Source organism: Cibotium barometz, chromosome 25 (assembly GCF_041138505.1).
Source record: "Cibotium barometz isolate CiBa-2024 chromosome 25, ASM4113850v1, whole genome shotgun sequence".
NCBI lineage: Eukaryota > Viridiplantae > Streptophyta > Polypodiopsida > Cyatheales > Cibotiaceae > Cibotium > Cibotium barometz.
Window position 1 is genome coordinate 15,624,804 of NC_141070.1, and position 22,470 is coordinate 15,647,273.

Below are 22,470 nucleotides of genomic sequence, written 5' to 3' on the forward strand. Positions count from 1 at the left end.
TTTCCATACGAAGTGCTTTCCTTGCATTCAGCTTTCACTTACGTATCTGGGGCTGAGTTTCCTGCAATGATGTCAATGTATCGAATCGTGTTGGCAATGGTTTAATTTGAACAGGAGGCAGTTGCATCAGCATATTCTCTTACTGCATCTTTGAAAGGAGACTTAGCAGATGGGCAACGGAAGCTTCTTGCTATTTTTGAGAATGCAGGAGGTGCCCGTGGAGCGTATATGACCAAGCCAATCAATGGGGGTCTTCCTGAGAAGGTGGCATGAAGAATTCTATGCTTGCACATGGGTCCATGCAGGGTTGCGTATTTGTATGCTTGCAAAATCGTGATGCTATGTCTGATCGTTATATTTTACTCTTTCTTGATGCTAGGCTATGACGGTACAACATGTGGAGGAGTCTCTGGATCCCACCAAAGAATTAGCAAGGCTGATATCCGAGCGGAAACTAGAGGAGGCCTTTAACAGGGCGCTCTCACTAACTGATGTGGGAGTTGTCTCTTGGTTGTGCAATCAGGTACTGCTTGAACGCCGTCTGAGTAGTTACCTCGTGCTACATTAGTGCTGTGTCCTCACGTTTACAGAAGTTCTCATGCTTTTGCATGCAATTGTCAAGACAGAAAGGTTCTTGTATTGATGTTGATGGCACTACACAGGTGGATCCTGCGACACTATTTACAATGTCACCGCCTCCCCTGAGTCAAGGGGTGCTTTTGGCTTTGGTCCAGCAGCTTGGCTGTGACCTGGGTCATGATACTGGTAAAAAGCTCATGTGGATTAAGGATGCAGCTTTGGCTTTAAATCCTCATGATCCTTGTCTGGCACCACACATGCGCCATTTCCTTGAAAAGCTTTATGCCAATCTTCATGTACTGGCAAAGACTGCCTTGAGCCCTGAGTTAGCAAACACAACACGGCTAGTGATACACGTGGTGCATTCATTATTAAGTGTATGCAAATGAAGCAATCAATATGGGACGACAAAAAGCATTGTAAAGTAGGTGGTGAAAATACCTAATATTTTGTACAGTCATGAGATATGACACTCTGGTATTGCAAATGAGACCTGATGCTTTGGTTATTGTGACACTGCTAGTTTTACACTATACCCTGCAATGACATTAGGTACTCTCTTACGTTTTTGAGACTCTCAGCCAGCTCAATGAAGAGTTTCTTTATCATCCTTGTTTACAACTAGAGTTCCTCGTCTTCTAAAGTATATTTCGTCTGAATTGGTGTTCACCTGAAAACTCATAATGAATGGGCCCACATATGACATTGAGAGGCCATATGTGCAGTGCCTTGGGGTGGATTTGGTAAAGGGAAACTTTTTCAGGCCCACGAGTGCATCTTGTGGCACCCTGATTCTGCCCTCCTGCCGCCTCTTCCTTCCATTTTGGCAACTTTTGTCAGAGGAAGGGTGGGGTACCTTATTTCAGGTATGCACATTGTTCAATGCTGCCTCATTGTTCATGGTTAATGGTTCATGTAAAAGTTCATCCTGTAGTTTTGCATGAGGTAATAGACCATGAACAATTTCATGCAGGTCTCCTTGAATCTCAGAACAGGCACCAGCAAAGTCATTTGGCGGTGATAATTTGCCAAGTCCAATTACCCTGTGCTAGTCCCAAATTAGGTGTGGAGCTTCACATAGTAAAGGAACTTGGTTTCTGGTTTACTAGTTCACTTGTCATATCTCCTTGAATTTGCTCTTGCAACTCTTTTAACCCTTATGGGACTTCTTTAAACGAAGGGGTTGAAGAGATGCCAACGGGCCTGTAGCTCAGCAGTGAGGGCTCGCGATTCAGGGGCTGGTGGGGGGTTGTTAAGTTCAAATGCCCGCAGGCCCCATTGCTACTGCTGTGGGCAGGAAGACCAAGCTGCCTCTGGGCAGGTACTAAACCTTGCACTACAGAAGGATCCATGCGTAAAAAAAAAGGGGGATTGAAAAGGCTGTGTGTCCCTATAGCATGTACTAAAGTTCAGCAAAGCTTCATGGGAAGAGTCTGGGAAGACGATTTGGTGGATGTCCAAGCAACACCCTTCACCACCTTCCTGTGAGCTACTATCCTCTTTGGCAGGTGGAGGGGGTGATGATGGAAAGCCTCAACTTTTGGAATGGACATATAATAATCGAATTGCACAACTTTTATTGGTTCTTTAACATCTATGGGCCACTTAGCTGAGGTTATTGCTAGCATTTTGAAGGTGGAGGTCTGGCTCCTCTCATCTATAAAGTCTTTAGCTCAGTATTCACAAAGCTAAGTTGGGACGGGCTTTTAAATGTGTGATACGTCAAGTAGATGACCAGTCCCAATGTGACACCTCAAGTAGAGGACCAATCCCAATCCCAATGTGACACCTCAAGTAGAGGACCAATCTCTATTTGGTAATGTAGTAGTGACTAGAAATTTGTGTAAGATTTTGGACATGCCATCCTGTCTCCAGGTTTGGAGATACTCTTGCCCGTAGGGAGCTCCATTTATAGTGATTATGACTCTGCCTCTCTAAATATAAGACCATGGTTTTGACGAGGACTATGTTATTCAATATTTGGGTCATTTTCTTCGAGGTTCTGTATTTGTGACATGCGTGGGTAAATAACTAAGCAAAAACTTGAGCTGCAATGAATATAAGTAACTTTGCATTACTATAGACAAAAAATGTTTTAAGTTATCATGAATGGATCTACACTATAGGTTAAATTTTAATGGTCAAGATGGAAAGATTTGTTATTTTTTGAAGGCACGTTTATAGAGACTAAGGTAGTGCAAACCATGGAGGTCCCTTCCTAACTGAGACCCCATCATTGGTATTGACTCGGCCTTTGCATGTTGAGGCAAAGGGTGTTTTATTTTGCAAGCATGAGTGGTTTGTTTATAGTAGTAGCGTGGCTTTTGATATCAAGCATGGTTATGATTCCCTTGAAAATTGTGTTTTATAGTACTATGCAAGAATTGTATTGAGGTCAAAAGTGAGGCCTATCTTGTTGCACATATTTTCCAAAATTTTTTTGGGTATGATCTCGTAGTAGCAAGATTAGCTCGAAGAATTCAAGAATAACCATAGTTGCCTGATCAAGAACATTGGAATAGCCTCAATGAAATCTTGCATTCTCAACACCATTTACTCCTCCATCTAGAGTTTGGCCAATGAAAAGTATGGGAAATTGAAGATCATGGTTAGATTTTCCTCTTGCAGGTTATAAAACTTCACCATGACCATTGTTGTTGAATGGGAAAATAGTTCAAGTTGATATGTTGTTTGGTGGGGTGTTGCAATTGATCTTTTGTAGTGGACGTGCTTATGTAGGTATGCCTCTTTCCAATGTAGCCGCGAACCCATGGCTTCTTTGATGATAGTGTATAAGGTCTTGTCTCGCCTCTTGAATGTGCTCTTTAGGCAGCAATGTATCTGTTTCTCCACTAATTGAAGGATATCTTGAGGGCCCTTGCCACCATTCTTAGCTCAATAGGTTGGGTTGTCATCCTTTGACATAATACCTTAATGTCTCAAGTGTCTTGGAATTATCGATAAGATCAAACTACGTGCTAGGTGATGGGGTAGTAAGACTTTTATAACAAAGAGATTTTCGTATGCTGTGAAGTTCACAAGATAAGAGTGCAGAAATCAACAAATCTTGGAGCAGAATTGAAATAGTGATTGATTCTTGATCAAATCTTTTCTAATTTGGATTATATCTTGCAAGCAATTGTGTTTCTTTAAGAGAAATTGTTACAAAAGAAGCTATGAACATTGTTGAAAACTAAAGTAAGAAAAGCACAATTGTTGGATTCTTGTTGAAATTGATGCAAGAAGAGAAAGATTAGTGAATCTTGTGGAAGTTATGCAAGATTGATCAAGTTCTTGCAATCTTTTGTGACACATTTTGCATCACTTGGTGTGAAGTGTCATCTAAGAAATTCTTGATCAAGAAAGTGATTAATAGCAAGGATTAGTGTCAATCAATGTGCTTAATCATTAAGCTTAGCAAAGAACTAATGACAACAATTTGATTAAGATCGCAAATATATTATGTGACATGCAATGCAAGTTTCTTATCCTTGTGTTATAACTTGACTTGTACAACCAACTAACATTGTTGGGGATCAAACCAATCTACTGTTGTAAAGCAGTTGAGAGTGTTGGTTGTTGGAGAAGAAATACATATCATTAATTGATCTTCATGCAAAAGGGGTTTGTAGCAGGCTAAGTGTGCAAGAAATGTGCATGCAAAAGGATTTGCAGTAGGCTAAGAGTGCAGGAAATGTATTCTTCAAGGGCTTCATTGTTCACAAACAACTTCAAAGAAGCTAAGCTATGTGAACAAACATATAGCCTGTGTAAACACATGAAAGAAAAAAGCAAAAACAGGCAAACTGGTTAACGTAGAGTAGAGACTTCTAAAGACAAATCAAACTCCTTTTTTTTTGGACTATTTTGACATATACATTGTTACCTTGCTTGGAGCTCATGACGTAGACTTTCCATGTCTAGGTGCTACTCTCTAAGATAAGTGGATCTATGGTGGTACTCCTTTCATGAGTGCAATCTCCATCTCTATCCCTAGTAGCAAGAGAGGGATCTAGAGACAGAGATGGAGATTGCACTCATCATGAAGGGAGTACCACCATAGATCCACTTATCTTAGGGAGTAGCATCTTGACATAGGACTTTTTCCATGACACGACCATGAAAGCTTGGGTCATAAGCTCCAAGAAAGGTAATATTGTATATGTCAAAATGGTTAAAAGGTTCCAATACATAGGGCATATGCCTTTTATAGTCCCAAGGCCCCATATGTCCCAATACACATGGTACCTAAAGCCCCATGTGTCCTCATATGCATGTGCGTACTAAAATCTCTTTGTTACAAACCATCTCCTTCTACGATGATTTCGTCCTCAAAATTGAAGGGTGGTCATGCACAACAAACACATGAAGGAAAAGCTTGCAAGCCCGTCGCACTAGTGTGAATCCAGCATATAAGGTATTCATAACTTAGGCATAAATGTGGAGTAGTCCTCACACAAAAAAATCATCGCATAGGGTAAAACCAAGATGTGCATCCATAAGATGCCACATAATTAAGCACCATGCATCCCAAGTGGCATATATGCATCCAAGGACAAATGTCTAGGCTCCAAAGAATATAGGATCACGTCAATATCCATGGGAACCAAAAGAACATGACTCATAGTAGGTATCATGCGAGAACTGTTTGGGACATCATAGCATAGCGGAGGCTACACTCCAACCCACACACTTGTCAATCCGTGAATGCAACCCGGTTAGCGCATAGAGGCTATCCCGAATGGGAGAAGATTAGTTAACCATATACTAATGACTTCTAGTCCTACTCAATCCTTCTTCAACACTCAAGCAATCAATCATTAATCCCTTCTCAATCTAACATAATCAACGCATCAAGATTTGGCTACACTTAAGCACAAAAATGCAACTTATGCAAAGAACCTAACATGCAAAGAGCTATCACACAAGCCTCAACTACACATCATTTCATGCACAAGCTTCATCACATGCACTCTACAATTCACAAATCAAAACATCATTAAGAAATCTAGATTAGCAAGTGTGTAGACCATAACCTCATATCATTGAAAATGTAGAGAATAGAGAGTACAAGATTGAAGCAAGAATGGAGATGGAGAGCCTTGGGAGAGCACATGAGAAGGAGCTATGGAGCAAGCTCTCTCTATGAGCCTCTCAACCAAATGACCAAAGAGTGTTCTAGCTCTCAAATGAGCCACTTTTTATACAAAAACTCTAAAACTCCCAAAAGTTTCCATGTGGGATTATTGTCAAGCCCTCTCCCACATTCATCTACAACTTGGAACTCTTTACAAGAGCCCTAAGTGTCTTTTTTGTTGCATCCTTGCATTGATCTTCATTCGTCATGCAACACTCCCCCCTTCCTATTTTGCGCACGTCCTCGAGCGCGGTAGGAGCACGAGCTGCAAAAAACAATAGATACAAGTAAAGTCTTTATTGAAAAAAAGAAAAGAAAAGAAGAAAAGAAAAAAAACAGCAATGACAATTCCACATGTGAGCATACAAGTGAAAGGCTGATTAAAGTTTTAAAGAGTACTAAAATAGGTGAGTAGAGACTAAGTGGTAGATAGTGCTATGCAAAGGCAAGTGTGCTTGTACACCGTCGGTTATGACCGCAGTCTCAATGTCCTACAAGTATTTAAGTTATTCCTAAGTGGCAAACCTACTCCTAAATATGAGCAAAGGTGATTGGAACTCTTTTTTTTTTTGATGTGAGTGTAGTTTTTTTTTTGATGTGTGTGTAGAAGGTGATAAAGATTAAGGTTCCATCCCAATGAGACCCAAGCAATGGCCAAGAGACCTCCGCCAAGAGAATCTAAAAGCCGCTAAGTATCTCAAGGGCGACAGACCCTTTTTCTTTCTTTTATGACATAAGGAGTACCCCATGAAGATGAGGGCATCGGTCTCAAGGGCCCATAATGTACCCCAGAGTCCTACCAACATCTATCAAGGCGATAGATTCCTTGAAGGTCTTTTTCTGAAGTTTTTAGACGTCAGTGTTCACCCCATGGAAACCAAGGCATCGGCCCCAAGGTGCTAAGACAACCCCAGGTCCTACCAAGCATTCCACATGGCTGTAGACACGTCATGTCTGTCGGCTTCAGCTGCTGCCGGTCGCCTCCACAACTGCAACCTCCCGCCGGCTTAGCAGCTCTTCACGCCCTCGTCGGCCCAGCAGCTCTTGTGCCTTGCTCCTTCGCCAGCTCATCCGTAGCCAGGCTCTCCACACCGGCCACCTTCACGCGGCTGCTCGCCTTCTTCTCGTCTGCTGCAACCAACCGTCAGTCGTCTGCTGCAACCAACCGTCAGTCGCCTTCCCAACCTTCTTTGCTGCGGGTGAGGCAGAGACGGCCAACCCCGTCAACGACTGGGCTGCCAGCTTCACCACCGCCTCACAGTTGCAATCACTCTCCACGCAGACCTTCTGCAGTTAGCTTCCTTTCTTTTTTTTTTTCTTTTTTGCGGCCACCGCTTGCTACTACTCCTCTACACGGACCTTCTTCCACGCTGGCTTCTCCACGCCGGTCGCATCAGTTGCAGACGCCCCCACTGCAGCGCTCGATGCCAACGACCAGCTGCCACGTCAACAAAAAAAATTATATATATATATATATATAATTTTTTTTAAAAAAAAGCCGCCTTTGCTCTCCTTTCAGCCGGCCAAGCGCCCAACAGTCCTTCGCCTGTCTACAGCAGCCAACGAATAAATATATATAGAAATATATATATATACATATATATATATATATATATTTCTTTTTTCTTCACTGCGCCCTATGAAGACGCCTCCCCACACAACTTCACTGCAGCCTCTTTCTGTGTATATGTTTTTTTTAAAAAAAAAAACCGCCTCCAACACCTCCTACCTACCTCTCGCCAACTCCATCAAAAATACAAAAACAGAAAGTACTTAAATCTGATTAACGACGGGATTACTCTACCGCAATGGGGTTTTAATTTTTTTTTGCTTCTATTCAAAAAACCGAAAACACACAAGGCGCCCTTGAGATCACACACTCAATGCCCTTGCAAACTCTACTCTAATCTACCCTAATCCACGATTTTGCAATCAACAATGGAGCACTTAGTAAGAAGTAATGGTTAACACCCTTCACTAACTTAGGTGTGCGTTCCCCGGCAGTGGCGCCATTGTTTGGGACATCATAGCATAGCGGAGGCTACACTCTAACCCACACACTTGTCAATCCGTGAATGCAACCCAGTTAGCGCATAGAGGCTATCCCGAATGGGAGAAGATTAGTTAACCATATACTAATGACTTCTAGTCCTATTCAATCCTTCTTCAACACTCAAGCAATCAATCATTAATCCCTTCTCAATCTAACATAATCAACGCATCAAGATTTGGCTACACTTAAGCACAAAAATGCAACTTATGCAAAGAACCTAACATGCAAAGAGCTATCACACAAGCCTCAACTACACATCATTTCATGCACAAGCTTCATCACATGCACTCTACAATTCACAAATCAAAACATCATTAAGAAATCTAGATTAGCAAGTGTGTAGACCATAACCTCATATCATTGAAAATGTAGAGAATAGAGAGTACAAGATTGAAGCAAGAATGGAGATGGAGAGCCTTGGGAGAGCACATGAGAAGGAGCTATGGAGCAAGCTCTCTCTATGAGCCTCTCAACCAAATGACCAAAGAGTGTTCTAGCTCTCAAATGAGCCACTTTTTATACAAAAACTCTAAAACTCCCAAAAGTTCCCATGTGGGATTATTGTCAAGCCCTCTCCCACATTCATCTACAACTTGGAACTCTTTACAAGAGCCCTAGGTGTCTTTTTTGTTGCATCCTTGCATTGATCTTCATTCGTCATGCAACAAGAACCAATGTTGTCGACCCATGGAATATCACTCGCACCATCCAAGACATGGTCCATTGTATCAATACATGTGTGGGCATGATCCATACCATGTAACATATCCTCATGTGCAAGACTATATATATGTGTGATCCTCCAAAGCAAAAGCATGATCAAAAGGATCATCGTAAGCATAAGCATCACTGAATACTGACAATGTCCACTAAGTCACTGACCATGTCATCCTTAAAGTCTTTGAAGTCATCAACATATGCATGGTTTGTCTTTGTCAACGGTGCCCATCTATGACCCATATCCTCTGATAGGTCAACCTCCATAATCACAGGATCTAAGAAAATACCTAAGATCCATAATCATGTCTCTCCTAGGCCTCTCACCTCAATAAAGTCATCACTACCCTCATGTATAATGCTTGGCTGCTCAAACATATGAACTATATCCACACGAATGTTGCCAAGAAAGCTACGAGAACTAGAAGTAGTGGATGAATGATGAAGGTCTCCACATGTGAACACTCTAGAGGAGTAACTTAACTTATCTAACATAAGAAACTTAGGCTCCTCATGGTCCATCATATGCTCACAGTTATCCCAAGAACCCACATGTGAAGTATCACCAATCTCATGTATGTCAACAATGAATACATTACTAATCACACTCATGAGTATCCAATGCATCATCAATTGAATGCTCACGATCCTTTAATAAATCCTCATGATCATCCAATACATCCAAATGATCCCTAGGAAGGTAAGTAGGCATAGGCATATCATTATCCACAATGGTCGGTGCCATCCCTGCCCTCGAGATCATGTCCACATGATTTAACTCACACACATCACTATCACGTACATCATCATCATGTGCATATATATCAATATCATCACCATGCGCACATGCATCAATATTATCATGTGCATGCAAATCAATATCATCATGCGCACCTGTGATACATCATCATCTGAATCCATATGGCATACATCTGCCACTAGAACATAATCATAGTGGCTTAAGAGTGTAGGACACTCATGCAAGTCACCAAAAGAAGAATCATCTCATGCGAAGAATGCTGAACCATCCGTGTCGAGGTAGGCCAAGTAATGAATCAATAAAGTTGCCATGCAGACCATCTGGCACATACATCCACCTCCTCATCAAACAAATGCCTTAAGTGACTAGGCATCAAAATCTATAGCTCGAACATCCAACCATGGCATGAGTATGCCACCTTGTCACAGCATGAAGTCAGTGAATGAGGATCTAGATGTCTAAGCCTCGACTTGCCAATGGTATGTGTAAACTTGGCAAAAGATATGTGAATCATGACATGAAATGACAACTCGAGATATCGAGTGTAGAGCCATGATAATAATGTCTACGATTAGAATTTGAGATGGTATCAAATTTATGTTGATGACGATGAGATCTCATGTCATGGGTGACCACCATAAGAAGGATAGAAGTAATAGCCCATGGTCACGTCTGAATAATAACACCACCCAACACACTCAAACCCAATGCCAAATTGCCCAACAATGCTCAATGTATGCACAAATCTGCCCAAAAAATAACTGCATGTGAAAATCTTCAACACAACTCACACATGTCCACAATACACAAAAATTGCTTTGCATATGAGAAATCTCTTGTATAAGGGAGGGTGTGTGGGTAAAGGTAGAAACGATATGGGTGGGCAAGTAAGTGTGAATGAACAAGGGTAGAGAAGTGTGAAAGGGCAAAAGAAACCCTAAAAATCTAACGAAAATAAGCGCCCCTTCTCTTATCACACGTGTTTTTTTTCCTTCTTCTTCTCTCACTAGTTAGTGGCCAATGGCCATGCCCTTGTGCTTCTCATAGCTACCTCCTTGTGCTGGGCCTATTAACTATGAAGCATAGCCGAATATGTCAACTCGATGAGCTTGCACCTACTGTAAAAAGCCCTGTGATGGCTATGATGCACTAGTACAAAATAAAGTATAGTTGTCTATGATCTTTACCTTCCATCACTCACTCCGAACACCAACCATAGTAGGCATCATGGAATCCTGAAATCAAAGTAGCTGAGTAGCTCTTGGGTTGAAGGGAAAGCTCCCAAGCCCATCCTCACAACGGTAGTGTTGTGAATTTGGCATCTAAGGTATCCCATAACTCATGGCTAGAATGTTGAGTAGTCTTGGCCCAAAAGAATCACCGTACATGCCAATACGTGCGCACCGCAAGGTATGCCACATAATCAGGTACCATACATCCCAAGTAGCATATAATGCATCCAAAGACAAATGTCTCGGCTCCAAATAACATAGGATCACATTGAAATCAAGGGAGCCAAAAGAACATGACTCATAGTAGGCATCATGCAAGAACCAATGCGAACCAATGCCATTGACCCATGTAACACCACTCCCACCACCGAAGACATGGTCCACTATATGAACATATGCATGGGCATACCATGAAACATATCCTCATGTGTAAGACCATCTATATGTGTGTGAGTCTCCAAAGCAAAAGCACGATCAATAGGAACATCATAAATATAATCGTCACTGAGTAAGTGGCATCATCCGTCAAATAATTGACCATGTTGCCCTTATAGTCTCTGAAGTTATCATTATAGGCGTGGTTTGTCTCCATTAACGGTGCCCATCTATGACCCATATCCTCTAATAGGTCAACCTCTATAATCACAGGATCTAAGAAAATATTTTAATCAAATACAAAGCACTCAAGATCAATGTGCATAATCCCATCTCTCCTATGTGGGCTCACCTAAGTAAAGCCATCACTACCCTCATGTATAATGCATGGTTGCTTAAAACACATGGACTATATCCACATGAAAACTATCGACGAAAAAGCTATGAGAACTAGGAATAGTGGTGGATGAATGATGGATTTGTCCTCATGTGAGAGGAGTAGCCTAACACATCTAACACTTGCAACTCAGGCCCATACACCTCTCATGGTCCATAATATTCTTAAATGTATCCCATGAACCCACATGTGAAGTATCACCAACAATCCCATGTGTAACAATGGATGCATCACTAATCACATACTTATGGGAATTCAATGCATCATCGATCAAATGCTCATGATCCTCTAATAAACCCTCATGATCATTTAATGCATCCAAATGATCCCTAGGAAGGTAGCAGGCATAGGCGTACCATCACCCACAATACTCGATGCCATCATCCTTGCCCTTAAGATCATGTTTACATGATCTAATTCACACACGTCACTATCACATACATCATCATCATCATGTGCATATGTGTCAATATCATCACCATCTGCATGTGTATCAATATCATCATGCGTATGTGTATTAATATCATCATGTGCATGTGTATTAATATCATCATGTGCATGTGTGTATAAAACATCATCATCCTCATCATTTGAATCTATATGGCATACATCTGCCACGTCTAGAACATAATCATAGCGACTTGAGAGTATAGGACACTCGTGAAAGTCACCAAAAGAAGAATCATCCCATGTAAACAATTGCGAACCATTCGTAATATCGAGGTAGCCAAGTATCGACTTGAGAGTATAGGACACTCACCAAAAGAATCATCCCATGTAAACAATTGCAAACCATTCGTAATATTGAGGTAGCCAAGTAATGAATCAATGAAGTCTCCATTTGTAGACCATCTGGCATAAACATCCACCTCATAAAACAAATGCCTCAAGTGACTAAGGTATCACTTCCAGGTCAGACAAAAAGACCAAAATTCCCCAAAAATGAGCCATGCTAAAGATGCATGACTCCCAGGATGATCAAATAGAAAGGATGGCGGAATACCGTCTCGACGACGATGAGGCTAACCATGCAACCACCTGGATCAAATGGGAAATACATGACCCCCAGGATCAAATATAAAGGATGGTGGAATACCATCAAAGATGAGGCTAACCATGCAAACACCTGAATCAAATGGGAAATGTAGTGAAACACCATCTATTTACGAAGGTAGCCATATATCCTCTCGGGTCAAATGGACAACCATAGTATGCAACATGGACCCTTGAAATCAATGTAGTAGTAGCTCTTGGGTTGAAGGGAAATCTAGCAAGACCATCCTCACCACTATAGTGTGAATCTCGCATCTAAGGTATCCCATAACTCTCATGGCCAGAATGTCGAGTATAGTCTTGGCACAAAAAGAATCACCATATAGGCCACAACATGGATGTGCAACGACAAGATATGTCACATAATCAAGTACCATACATCCCAAGTGGCATATAATGCATCCAAAGACAAATAACTTGACTCCAAAGAACATAGGATCTTGTTAACATCCATGAGAACCAAAAGAACACGACTCATAGTAGACATGCAAGAACCAATGCCATCGACCCATGTAGCATCACTCACACCATCCAAAACATGGTCCATTATATCAATACATGTATGGGAATGATCCATACTATGCAACATATCCTCATGTGAAAGACCGTCTATATGTGTGTGATCCTCCAAGAAAAAAGCATGATCAATATGATCATCACAAGCATAACCATCACTAAATACGGACAATGTGTCCACACATGAGAGATAAGTGTTATCATCCATCAAATAACTGACGATCTCACCCCTCATAATCATAGAAGTCATGATCATAGGCATGGCTTGTCTCCATCAATGGTGCTCATCTATGACCCATATCCTTTGATAGGTCAACCTCCATAATGAGGGGGGGTTTTTTTGCGAGCTTTTTTTGCCGAGCTTTTTGGAGCAATGAACAAGTAGTCCGAGCTTTGCAAAGGACCAAGAACTTACTATGAGCTTTGTAAAGGACCAAGAACTTACTTACATATAAATAACAAGCTTTGAAAGATCAACAATATAAATTTCAGTCTTTTAAAGATCTAGTCCATAAAAATATTAATTACAAAGTCTTTTGATCCACATCATACTTATTGATATAATTACATATATACATATACCTATCTAAATTCATGCACCTCATACATATACACATACAAAATATACATATACATACATACATGCAAGAGCTACCTACATACTAACATATATACATACATACATACATACATACTTTCTTACTTACTTAAATATAAAAAACAATCCTTTAAAGATAAAAAATGTATATACCGATCTTTAAAGTTCCAAACCATGAAAATCTCGATTACAAAGTCTTTTGATCCACATCATACTTATTGATATAATTATATATATACATATATCTACCTAAATTCATACACCTCGTACATATACATACATACATACAAGAGCTACCTACGCACTAACATATATACATACTTTCTTACTTACTTAAATATAAAACACAATCTTTTAAAGATCAAAAATGTATATACCGATCTTTAAAGTTCCAAACCATGACAATCTCGATTACAAAGTCTTTTGATCCACAAATTATAGCATTCTTCTACGTGTCATCCCGACCTATCCTCTAATGAGAAATCTCCCAGACATGCTTTGGCTACCTCCATGTCATTCTCTATCCCCATATAGTGCCTTTTTAACTCTTGGCATGCACGTCCCAAGCCTCCACATCCCGCAAAAACGTCCAAGACACCATCTCCTTCACTTGAGAAGGTCTCCACTAGCCACCTACAATGAAATGCAATCATAAACGTGCATCTAAGTATTTTGAAAAAGTAGCTATGAAAATAAACAGAATGAAAATTGTCTCACCTAAAGAACATAGGAGATCTTTCTGCACCACCTCGAATTTAGCACTCCAAGACCATCGTGCGTTGGAATGGATGCTTCTTATTCTTCTCAAAAATGAAATTTCATTGAGCGTTGAATAACTTCTTTGAAACATTTTGCCCAGCCTCGCGATCAATAATAGGGACATGGCAATTTACTCGATAGAACATACTAAGCGCCAATGTTTCCACCTACCATAACGAGAAAACATTATGTTTGGATATCCATACCACATAACATGTATACATAAAGGGAAATATTTGAGAGATTATGACTTACCCGTTCTCCATTCTCATACAAATAACTTGAATCCACATGAACATTGTTCGATGCATGGCCAATCCAACTTTCTTTCCCATGGAATATATTTTAGGAAGTTGATCCATTAGACTCAAACACACAAACCAACCCTCATCAGCCACAAAAAAACCAACAAAACTAAGTGTGGCACGTATCAATGATGAAGAAATTTGATTCCATGAGGGACACCCATCCGTATCTACATCAACAACCTGTAAACCTGTAGGAAAGTCAGCCCATACGAGAGGCGAGCCACTGTATCTGAGAGGGAGCACCTCTATGAGATAGAGCCTTGGGAATCTTCATCAAGAATTCTTCCACACTACATAAAAGATTTATGATGTTTGGTTTTGGTAAGTATAACTTGGAAAACTAATTATATGGTGAAATTATTCTTTTTACCCATCTGAGCCCTCTGAAAGAGTGTGGACGTCTACCAGCAATATGTGTGAAAAACATCTCTCACCTGCAAGTAAACAAGACAAAAAATGAGATGCATTTCGAAAGCACACACTTCTCAAAATAAATTTGCGATAGAAAGTACTCTTACTAGTCATGTCCATGATGTCACGTTGTCCTGACACCTCCCCCTCTTGAAGATGCTATGGAGGGTCTCTCTCTTGATCTTCATTTGTGGGGTCTCCCTCTTGAACATCATGCATAATGTCAAGACGTCTCTTTGTTTGCCTCTCACGTTGCACTTGAGACGATGTAGATGTACGCTCTTGGTGTGATTGTGGCACTCGTGACAGTGGTGTGGATGGTTTTGGGGCCACGCGTGAGGATCCAACTACTGGAGACTGGGTCAAGTTTGTTGGCTGTGGGGAAGGTATTCTAGAGTGTTCTTGAGTTGGGGGCTCTCTTTCAAGCTTAGATTGGTAATTCTTAAATTCTTCAAGAAATAGATCAAGATAATTTGGTAAAAAGGTAGAAATCCCCAGACCTTTTTGTATATGTATATGTATGTAGGTTTATATGCTTGTATATATATATGTATGTATATGTGTATATGTATGTATGTATATGTGTATATATGTATGTATGTATGTATATATATATATATATATATATATATATATATATATAAAACATATGTATATGTATATGTATGTGTATATGCATATGCATATGTATATATATATATATATATATGTATTTTATATGTATACATATAAAATACATATATATATATATATGCATATGTATATATATATGTATTTTATATGTATATATATATATGTATTTTATATACATATGTATGTAGGTATGTATATGCATATGTATATGTATATATATATATATGTATTTTATATGTATATGTATGTATCTATGTATATGTATGTGTATGTATATGTATGTACGTATATGTATCTATTTATATGTATATGTATGTAGATATGTATATATCAAAACTTAACGTTTCTTTAAAATCTGATATGCCAAACCTTAAATGTAACATGAACTATGTATGTACGTATGTATGTATGTATGTACAAATTTGTAAAAAACTTGGACAGCATCTCCTTTGCATTTTCTAAAAAATCCCAAAATAAACTTCAAAACTTAACAATGTTTCTTTAAAATCTAACATGCCAAATCTTAAATGTAACATGAAATTTGTATGTATGTAGGAATTTAGTATATAATTTAGTGTATGTATGTAGGTATGTATTTATGTATGCATATGTATATGTACATATATGTTTACATATGTATTTGTATATGTATATATATGTATATATATGTAATATGTATATGCATATGGATAGTTTATATATATTTATATGTATGTATAGGTAGGAAGGTTTACATATACATATACATTTACATTTACATGCATATAATTCAGTAGAAAGCAAAAAAGTACCTTTTTCTAGGAGCTCCTCACTTGGAGGCACATGATTTAGAGGATAGTCCAACCACCAAGGACATCTCTTATACTCCCAATCAGAAATCCCTCTCTCAATCCATTCCTTCGGGTACATTGTTTCCGAGGAATTTGGATCTGCCCATTCTTTGATTGCTTTCGTCTCTTCGTCCATTAGACCTTGGCCAATGAGTAGCTAGACCCACCTACATATCCAAAATAAAACAAAAAGCACTAAAATATTTTTTTAATGCGTATATGTATTTTTTGCAAAAATAGAATGGCATTAGAAGATATATACCTGTAGACAACCCTCTTTGCGGCATTCTCCACCTCAGGTTGCTTTTGGCCTTCCTTCACTTTTCCAATCTTTGCCCACACCTCATGGAAGACCCATGGTATGTGTTTCGATCGCTCCTCTTTCACCCATTGCATAAATGGTGGGGTGTAGATAACATCATCATATACCAATAAACCCTCCAAAATAGAGTCCGCCTCCCCTATTAGCTCTTCCCAATACAACTCTTTCTTCATATGCAGCAACGTCTTTTTGTTATCCCCAAACATCTCCAAAATTACCTTGTCCTTCGCCCTCCCGGTCATAAGCATTTGAAGCAATTCCGTCTTCCTATTTCAGCATCATACCAAAGCCATAAGAGATAAGATGTTAAGGTTAGTTTATGTTAAGGGAGGTTTATTGACATGTGACATACCTTTGAGATGAAATCCGAGATATGGCGACTGTGTAGAGCTTTTCTTTGGTCAGAGCAACCAATCCCTTCTTAGACCAATCATAGTTATATACGAGTTGAAAGAATGCATCACCATTGGGGATGGGTTTGCAATTATGAGCATCTTGTACGCTCTATCTCAAAATGTTTGTTCTACAACACGTCTGGCTTTCTCACATTTTGTCTCATATTCTTGCAACCCCATGGCATGTCTATCAATGCATGATATAGCTTGCTTCACCACATTTTCAAACGATGTCTACATATAACGAAAAGGACTCATTATCACTCACACGATTAAAAAACATTGATAATCCGTTTATTAATAAAAGATGGGAAATGCAAACACTACCTTCCACACAAGCTGTGCCAAGATTGTAGCTGGAGCATTGTACCATTGCTCTCCACTTCGTCGCTCCAAACTAAGCTCCATTAAAGCCCACCTCCTTACGTCTTCACCAAGGTAGTCCAATATGGATGATTTGTCCGCCATTCCAAATCGTTGAAACATGAAGATCTCATGTGACAATGTGGGTGTAACACTAGTGCGCACCAATCTGTTGTAAAGAGTCACAATGAGCCAAGAACTTCACAATGACTTCACAATGTCTGTAATTAAGTAGAGAACTCATTTTGAGATTGCAAAGCCAATAGCAATTCTCCTTCTTGCTTCTTGTCCACAACCAAAAATTGACATTTGACCCGGACATGGCATGAGGGGCTATGAGACCAAGCTAGAGAAAACAAAATAAAGATATTACAATATATTACTTTTAATGTTGCATAAAATCACTCTATGGCATTCAAAAGAACATACCTTCGCGCACTTGAGACATCCATGCCTTCACACGATGATTGCCATCCCAAACAAGAAACTTCTTACCACTGAGATCCTCCCACTCAGTTCCTTTGATTTCATCCTCAAATTTGTCATGTTGTACCACCCAGTATGGTCCCCATTCTTGCAAGTCTATTTGTGTGACCGCGAAATACATAGAGCTTCCAGGACGTGCAAGTGAAACTAAAAAAGGAGGAGATGCTTCGACATAGCCATGGCAGTCAAAGGAATCACGAAACACCTCAAGTTGGCTAGAAACTGTACGGATGGCTTCATTTGGAATGAGCCTGCATAAAGGGACAAATGGGGTAGAGGAATTGCGTTGTACAAAAAACTTAGTGAATACATCACCAAGCACTCCCAATTCAATAGATTTTCCAAGAAGCCTTCTATGGGTCTCCCCTTGACCAGTACTAGATTCAGGCATCTCCGTGTGAGTTGGAGGAGGTGAGCTCATTGAGCCAATTTCGTTCTCCAACACAAGCGCTTCTTCCTCATGAACAAGAGAATTATGCGCTTCTGTTTCCTCTCTAACAGGAGATACATGTGAGGACAAGTGTCCGTGATTGAGCTTCCTCGCTAAGAGTCAATCAAATATGCCCAGATCTAAGTGAGTATCCCCTGTTGTCTATAAGACACACACACCAAGCCCAAGTTAGTATATCTAAAAACATAAAAAACACAATCTTAGTAGAATCTTGGCTATTCACATCATATACCTTTCTTAGTCTTTGCCTGTTTTTTTCCTGCTTTTCTTGGAGCTATCTCTCTCTCTTTTGCCTTGAATATGAGTAGCAAACATTTTGAGCTAAATGACAGATAGGAGACGAAAGGTCAGTACATCTCTCTCAGGCCGACCATGGCGGCTGGCTGTGGGGGCCCCTCAGGGGGATGGGGGGGATGGGAGGAGTCCCTCAGGGGGCTGAAAGGGGCAGTACATGCCTGGACTGTGGCCGGAGTAACGGGGGGCAAGGGGGGGATGTGTAGGCCCTCGGCAGAGCCAGGGGCAGCGCAGACCTGTGCCCCCAGCTCTGGACTGGCCCTCTCAGCCCCCCTGAGGGACTCCTCCCATCCCCCTCAGGCTGGCCATGGCGGCTAGCTGTGGGGACCCCTCAGGGGGATGGGAACCACACAGATGTCATCTCCAAAAGTAGCTCAGAACAACAGGAGGAAATCTGGAGTGCTTACCTTCTTGGCCCAAGCTCAGAACTGGAGGAGAAGATCAAGATCTGCTGCCCCAAGCTTTGCAGAGGTGGTCTCTATAGCCAGAGAAGATGGAGATAACAGAAACAAAATCCTAAGAAAAAATAAGCAGGCCCATGCAAGAAAGAAGTGTTCCTTTCTAAGGAGATTGTATTAAAGTTCGCCACCTCCCTCCACATCCCTCCTTGTCAGCAAATCTCTCCACCTCTCTCTAGATTTTGTCTTCCTTTTCTCTCTCTAGTCTCGATCTCTCTCTCTTTTTCTCTCTTATTCAAACTCAATGAATAAATAGGGCCTATAGACAGTTACATATTATTTTCATTTTAAAGGTTACTTACATATAAAAAACTAATATAAAAAGATACATATAATACTTAGAACCAATAAATGTATAATTTAAAACATACATATAATAAATTAATATAAAAAGATACATATTTAACTTAGAATTTTTATATATATTTGTATATTTTTTATAAATTTTTTTTGTCGTGACCATTCTCAATCGTGATTGCTCCACCTTGTTTTATCATTTCAGCCGCCTTACCTGACAATGATTGATTCGGCCTAGATACCTGATCTTCTATTTTTGTTTTATAAAGTCCACATGTTCCTTTGTTTTTTTATTTTCATTTCACATTTTCGTCTCTCCTGTCCTTTCTGCATCTTCGTATTGCCTTCCCTATGGAGCACACTGTGACCTTTGAGTGGGAGCTTGATGGCTGCAGCAAAAAATCTCAAACTTTAATACTTCTACACCAGACCACGCTTGTCAGTCATGGATATCTACAAGGGTTTTTGCCTTCATCACACGCCCTTTTTGGAGTGAAAGCTACTAGGACCAATGGAAGCCTACAAGAAATCATTGCTCATTATGACATGGAGGGCAATAAAAGCTACCTTGTAGGTATTACTCGCCGAAGTAAAACATATATGCTACAATGTAGTCCTCTCTATGCTGCTGATAGTCTTGATTCTAGTGCTTGCTAATGACATTGCCTAAGAGATGTCCGGACATTTGGAGACCTCAGTGGAGAAAGAATTAGGGACACAAAACACCCATGTTCATATCTTGAGCTCCTCCTCTGAGAGTGACTTGAATGGCTCAGCAACTGTTTTGCAACTAGGTGAAGGCACAAGCAATCCAAAAGGTTCTAAGCACAATATCTCTGAAGATGAATGTATTGCTTTAGAGAGTATACTTTCAATTCTTCGTAAGAAGGAGCAACCTTCTCTTCTACGTTCATTGCTGGAAAAAGTTACTCGAGTCATCCAAGTCCAGGAGGTGCCAAGACATTATGATGGTGATTCCATCTTAGAGTTTCCACCAACATATGGCAAAATATGAAATATGGATAGAATGGAGTAAAAATATGATGGTCACCTATGGATACATCCAGTAACATCAAACATGTCTGTAAGTTGTACCGTGCATATTAGGTATTGTGTTGGTGCTTTGGCTCAGCTGTCCTTTTTACTTGAACAATAAAAGGTATAACAACACCTTCTTTCATGGACATCTAACAAAAAAGATTGCAGTTGGACTTCTGACAGAGGATGAGAAAACTAAAATAGTTTTTCACTTTTGTCGTAAAACTGCACACTGTGTGCAAGTGTGTAGATGTGTTGTGTATTACGTAATGCCTCGTGACACAACTATTACAAGAATGATGCTCCACACTGGGCTGCATTAACATCTAGTTCAGCCAGGAACTTCAAGGTCAATGTTGGAGCGCGTGAAAATGTTTGTTTCTCAAGTGTTGAAAGCCCAGAGAAGTGCAGGTCCTCGAAAAATACAGATGGATATTGTGAAGGATATGTTGTTTTCCTCCATGATGAATCAAAATGATGAGCTACCTACAAGTATTGGGGATCATGACTCTGCAATTTTTTGGAGGAGTTGAGTCCTCTTGTGGAAAACCAGAGGTGAGTATTCATTCTGTAACTTAATTTGGATGTATTTTTCTACATTTGGTCCTCTCTTTATTGTGTGAAATTACGTTTTTTAGGTTTAGACGCATTGTATCCTAGGAGAAAAGAAAATTGATGCCGGCAGGAGAGGGCTTTGATATCATCCTTCTTATACAGAGAAGATCTCGCTATTCATTTATACAAGGTAGCCGTTTCCCAGGACAAGGTGGCCCTGATGATAAATGTTATGTCTTTAAGATGTCTTTGCGAGGACCAGCATCAGGAGTGGACTTGGTGAATCGCGTGCGGTGTGATAGTGGAGGTGACTTGGCAAAGTCCTGGGCTTTGTTTGATCACACTCATCAAGTTTTTGGTTGGCCAACAATGGCTTGTCATGTTTTTGGTTGGTCAACAATGGCTTGTCATGTTTACGACCCAAGGTGAGACTACGTACTTCTATTTTTTCCTTTCTTTCATTTACCTTGAATGATTGCTGATTGAAAAAAATTCTCTCCAAAATCCTATAGTGTTCAAGAGCTATTGACAATTGCCACATGCGAAATGAAGGAGGAGGATACAAAAAGCCAAGTACTATTTTGGGAAATGCTGAATAGCACAATGAAGCAATGCGGTTATGCACCCGCACACTTCTATGGGTTTATGGTGGCTGATGAAGCAGGGTCAAATTGGTGTGCAGTTAGGACCGTTTTCAATGGGTTTCCACACAACATTATGGAGGATAGGGAGCGAACGTGCTTATTCCATTGGAAACAAAGTTTGCTGAAGCATGCTAAACAATGCGTGAAGGCAGAAAGTCGACAACACCATATTGACTTGTGTGAAGAATGGAGATTGGCAACCAATAAGGAGTCAGCTTTCTTAAAAAGTAAAGAAATTCCTATGAGTGGTGGAGAAATGGACATGTTCATGAGGGAAAACAAAAAATAACCTTGTGCACATATGCACAAAAAATAACCTTGTGCACATATGCACAAAAAATAACCTTGTGCACATATGCACATAAACTCTAGCCACATGATAGGCTACAAATCATCAATTGAATCCTAATACAAAAATATCATGATTAGCACATGATCTTCATCTTCACACTACCGCTTAGTCCACCATCCATATGGCACCTCAATCGGTACCCTCGTACACAGTGCAACACCTCAATCGATACCCTCGCACCTCACTACCTATTCTCATAGACATAATCCATGTTAGTTAAACAGTTAATTGAAATCACATCAATCAATCCCAAAATTGTCATAAGCAATATACGTAACCATAATATTAAATCACATGTACCCACTGGCACGGTACACACGGGCATCCTTGATATAAAATAAGAAATATAATTCACAATAACACAAGAGTAATTCTCATAACATTCCCTTTTGATTGGGTTACAAGTGTCCTTAGTTGCATAAATCCATGAGAGGATGGCTTCATGATTGGTGTGGAA

General features: G+C 40.0%; 2 protein-coding genes and 1 long non-coding RNA gene across 5 annotated transcripts in view; 1 reads left to right on the forward strand and 2 right to left on the reverse strand.

Moving 5' to 3' along the window:
• The window catches only part of LOC147624292 (enhancer of mRNA-decapping protein 4-like), a 44,009-nt gene extending 42,822 nt beyond the window's left edge, over positions 1-1,187 (forward strand). For all 3 annotated transcript variants that reach the window (XM_086819262.1, XM_086819264.1, XM_086819263.1), the window contains 3 exons: positions 115-264; positions 380-523; positions 663-1,187. In XM_086819262.1, the coding sequence (XP_086675388.1) occupies positions 115-264; positions 380-523; positions 663-968 (600 nt within the window). In that variant the 3' untranslated portion in view covers positions 969-1,187. The remainder of the gene's footprint in view (positions 1-114; positions 265-379; positions 524-662) is intronic.
• Positions 1,188-8,615: 7,428 nt separating this feature from the next.
• On the reverse strand, positions 8,616-17,110 carry LOC147624293 (uncharacterized). The gene is made up of 4 exons (XM_086819818.1): positions 17,033-17,110; positions 16,621-16,947; positions 12,011-12,102; positions 8,616-8,764 (listed from the first exon to the last, which is right to left on the reverse strand). Exons 2-4 carry the CDS (start codon positions 16,926-16,928, stop codon positions 8,616-8,618), a joined length of 549 nt encoding a protein of 182 aa, XP_086675944.1. The 5' UTR covers positions 16,929-16,947; positions 17,033-17,110.
• Positions 17,111-17,189: 79 nt separating this feature from the next.
• On the reverse strand, positions 17,190-17,757 carry LOC147624294 (uncharacterized). Its single transcript, XR_015269133.1, has 3 exons — positions 17,679-17,757; positions 17,403-17,607; positions 17,190-17,309 (listed from the first exon to the last, which is right to left on the reverse strand). It is a non-coding gene; the product is annotated as an uncharacterized LOC147624294 (long non-coding RNA).
• Between the last annotated feature and the right edge of the window lie 4,713 nt (positions 17,758-22,470).

Bases quoted from the DNA above. Each gene is read 5' to 3' on its own strand.
- LOC147624293 (XM_086819818.1), bottom strand. From the start codon at position 16,928: ATGCTTATGACCGGGAGGGCGAAGGACAAGGTAATTTTGGAGATGTTT. The intron at 12,103-16,620 runs GTATATATCTTC...TGTTTATGCCAG, and splicing joins GCAAAGAGGGTTGTCTACAG to ATGGTCTACAAATGGAGACT. The intron at 8,765-12,010 runs GTGAGTGTCCTA...GTATTTTCTTAG, and splicing joins TACATGGGATGATTCTTTTG to ATCCTGTGATTATGGAGGTT.